The sequence below is a fragment of the Polyergus mexicanus genome, unplaced genomic scaffold, assembly GCF_030449975.1.
Source record: "Polyergus mexicanus isolate NDT 795.1 unplaced genomic scaffold, iyPolMexi1.0 SCAF_23, whole genome shotgun sequence".
Classification (NCBI taxonomy): domain Eukaryota; kingdom Metazoa; phylum Arthropoda; class Insecta; order Hymenoptera; family Formicidae; genus Polyergus; species Polyergus mexicanus.
Window position 1 is genome coordinate 2237020 of NW_027223343.1, and position 2673 is coordinate 2239692.

The 2673-nt window shown below is 31.3% G+C and overlaps 1 protein-coding gene across 1 annotated transcript; it reads right to left on the reverse strand.

Moving 5' to 3' along the window:
• Window positions 1-752: 752 nt before the first annotated feature.
• On the reverse strand, window positions 753-1214 carry LOC138942765 (uncharacterized). The gene has a single exon (XM_070313235.1). It carries the CDS (start codon window positions 1212-1214, stop codon window positions 753-755), a length of 462 nt encoding a protein of 153 aa, XP_070169336.1.
• Between the last annotated feature and the right edge of the window lie 1459 nt (window positions 1215-2673).

Sequence of the window (2673 nt, forward strand, 5' to 3'; positions counted from 1 at the left end):
GTATTTAGAGAATAACAAAACAGAAAAAATTGAAAAGTAATTTTATTGTTTTATGTAATGATATCTTCTATGAAATAAAAATTAAAAAAATTATTTATTTATAGAGAAAAGAGTAGAAACAGCGACGTGAATGATGTGAGCAAAAGGAAATCAAATGTTATAGCTAGCGAACAGAAGTAATATGAAATTACATAGGATGCAAAAACCCCGCACAGCAAAAAGCGATGCTATAACGAAACAATTTAGCGCTTTTCCGTAAAAATAAAGAATTAATTCAGATATCGCATAGCTTTTCTTCACGCGTTTTCATTATGTATAAAAGCCATGATCATGCAAAATAAAAGTAAATAAGGGAGATAGAAAGATAGTAAAGTTAAAAACATAATTAAAAAAAGGAATAAGAAAAAAGAAAAAAATAAGAAAAGAAAAGATAAAAAAAGAAATCAGAGATTAATAAAATAAAATCTAATGGATAGCAAAGATGGAAATAAATAAAGTGGAAAAGGAATATGAAAAAAAGAAATAAATAAATATAAAAATATTATTGTATATAAGTATTATTTTTATTCATATATCTTATACTATACTTATACTATAATATACCTATAATATACTTATATCTATATCTATACCTATACTTAACTTATATTTATCCTATACTTATACCTATTTTATCCTAAATCTTAATAATCTTATAATAATAACCTGTATCTAATATATATATATATATATACTTAACCTATATAATAATCTTAATAATAACGGGGCACATATCCAATTGGTGCAGAGGGTGCGGGCACATATCCGGTTGGTGCAGGGGGTGCGGGCACATATCCGGTTGGTGCAGGGGGTACGGGCATATATCCGGTTGGTGTAGAGGGTGCGACTACATATCCGGTTGGTGCAGGGGATGCGGGCACATATCCGGTTGGTGCAGGGGGTGCGGGCACATATCCGGTTGGTGCAGGGGGTGCGGGCACATATCCGGTTGGTGCAGCGGGTGCGGGCACATATCCGGTTGGTGCAGCGGGTGCGGGCACATATTCGGTTGGTGCAGCAGATACGGCCACGTATCCGGATGCTGCAGGCGACGCGGGCACGTATCCGGATGGTGCGGGAGGCATCAACATATATCCCGTAGGTGCGGGCATGTACCCGGACGGCATTGCCGGCATGTAAGCCGAGTGTTTTTGCCTCCTCCTCTCCCGATACATCGCCCGCCGCACTGCATCATTAATGCGCTGAAAAAATAAATTAAAATATTAATATTTTTATATACATACATACATACATACATATATATATATATATTATATATAATTATCTTAATGTCAAAGAATAATATTTAATATTGCAAAAATGGTCACATGTTTTCTAATTTTGTGTGACTTATCGTTTTATAAAATTATCAGAATATTTTCTATATTCCGAGAATCATGAAATATGTATTTACAGATAAATAAATATAAGTATTTGCAATTCTTTTACACAAATGTATAAAGGTGCCTACTCCAATCTACATTTTACATATTAATATAGATTTTTTAAAACTTATTATACAGGGTGTCCCATTTTAATCTCCTCAGGCAAATATCTCAAAAACCAAGCTCGGAAGAGAAAAATGTTTCAGCCAAAAATTGTTTGGTTTCGAGGGGGCCATAAGATGGTACCATTGGTTTGACCTTGGAAAATCATTTGAAGGTCATGTGAAGGTCAACTTTAAAATCTTAAATGGAAACCCCCATTTTTCATTTAGTATTCTTGTAGCTGACATCGAGAGCTTTCCAAAACACTATAATAAAGTATTTTTTCATTAAGTACTTTTTGAGTTATTTTATATTTTAATCTCACATATTTTGATATAAAAAATAAAATATTTCGTAAAATATTCAGTTTTCGATAATCTTACCGTAATACTTCTATGTACAGAATAATGAGACAAATTAATTAGTGCCAAAAAAAAACAAATAATTGTTTAAAAAAATACATTGTAAACAATTCTTTTTATACTAATTGATTTGTCTCATTATTCTGTACATAGAAGTATTACGGTAAGATTATCAAAAACTAAATATTTTACGAGATATTTAATTTTTTATATCAAAATATGTCAGATTAAAATATAAAATAACTCAAAAAGTACTTAATAAAAAAATACTTTATTATAGTGTTTTGGAAAGCTCTCGATGTCAGCTACAAGAATACTAAATGAAAAATGGGGGTTTCCGTTTAAGATTTTAAAGTTGACCTTCACATGACCTTCAAATGATTTTTCAAGGTCAAATCATTGTCACCATCTTATGGCCCCCTCGAAACCAAACAACTTTTGTCTGAAACATTTTTCTCTTTCGGGCTTGGTTTTTGAGATATTTGCTTGAGGAGATTAAAATGGGACACTCTGTATATGTCATATAGTACTTGTTAAAAACTTATGTGTAATGTTTAATCTTTTTTCTTTTCTATTATTCTGTTATTCTATTATTTCTGTAATAGTTTATTAGAGAAAAAGTTCACTAATAGCAAAGATTCTTGCGTCTCATTGTACACGTTTAGACATGCTACATATGCCGTACGTAAATACGTATTAAAGTATTGCAGAAATATCAAGTATTGCAGAGATATCAAGTTTTTTCATGTATAAAACTTTCAACCAAAATGTCAAAACAGAGAGGT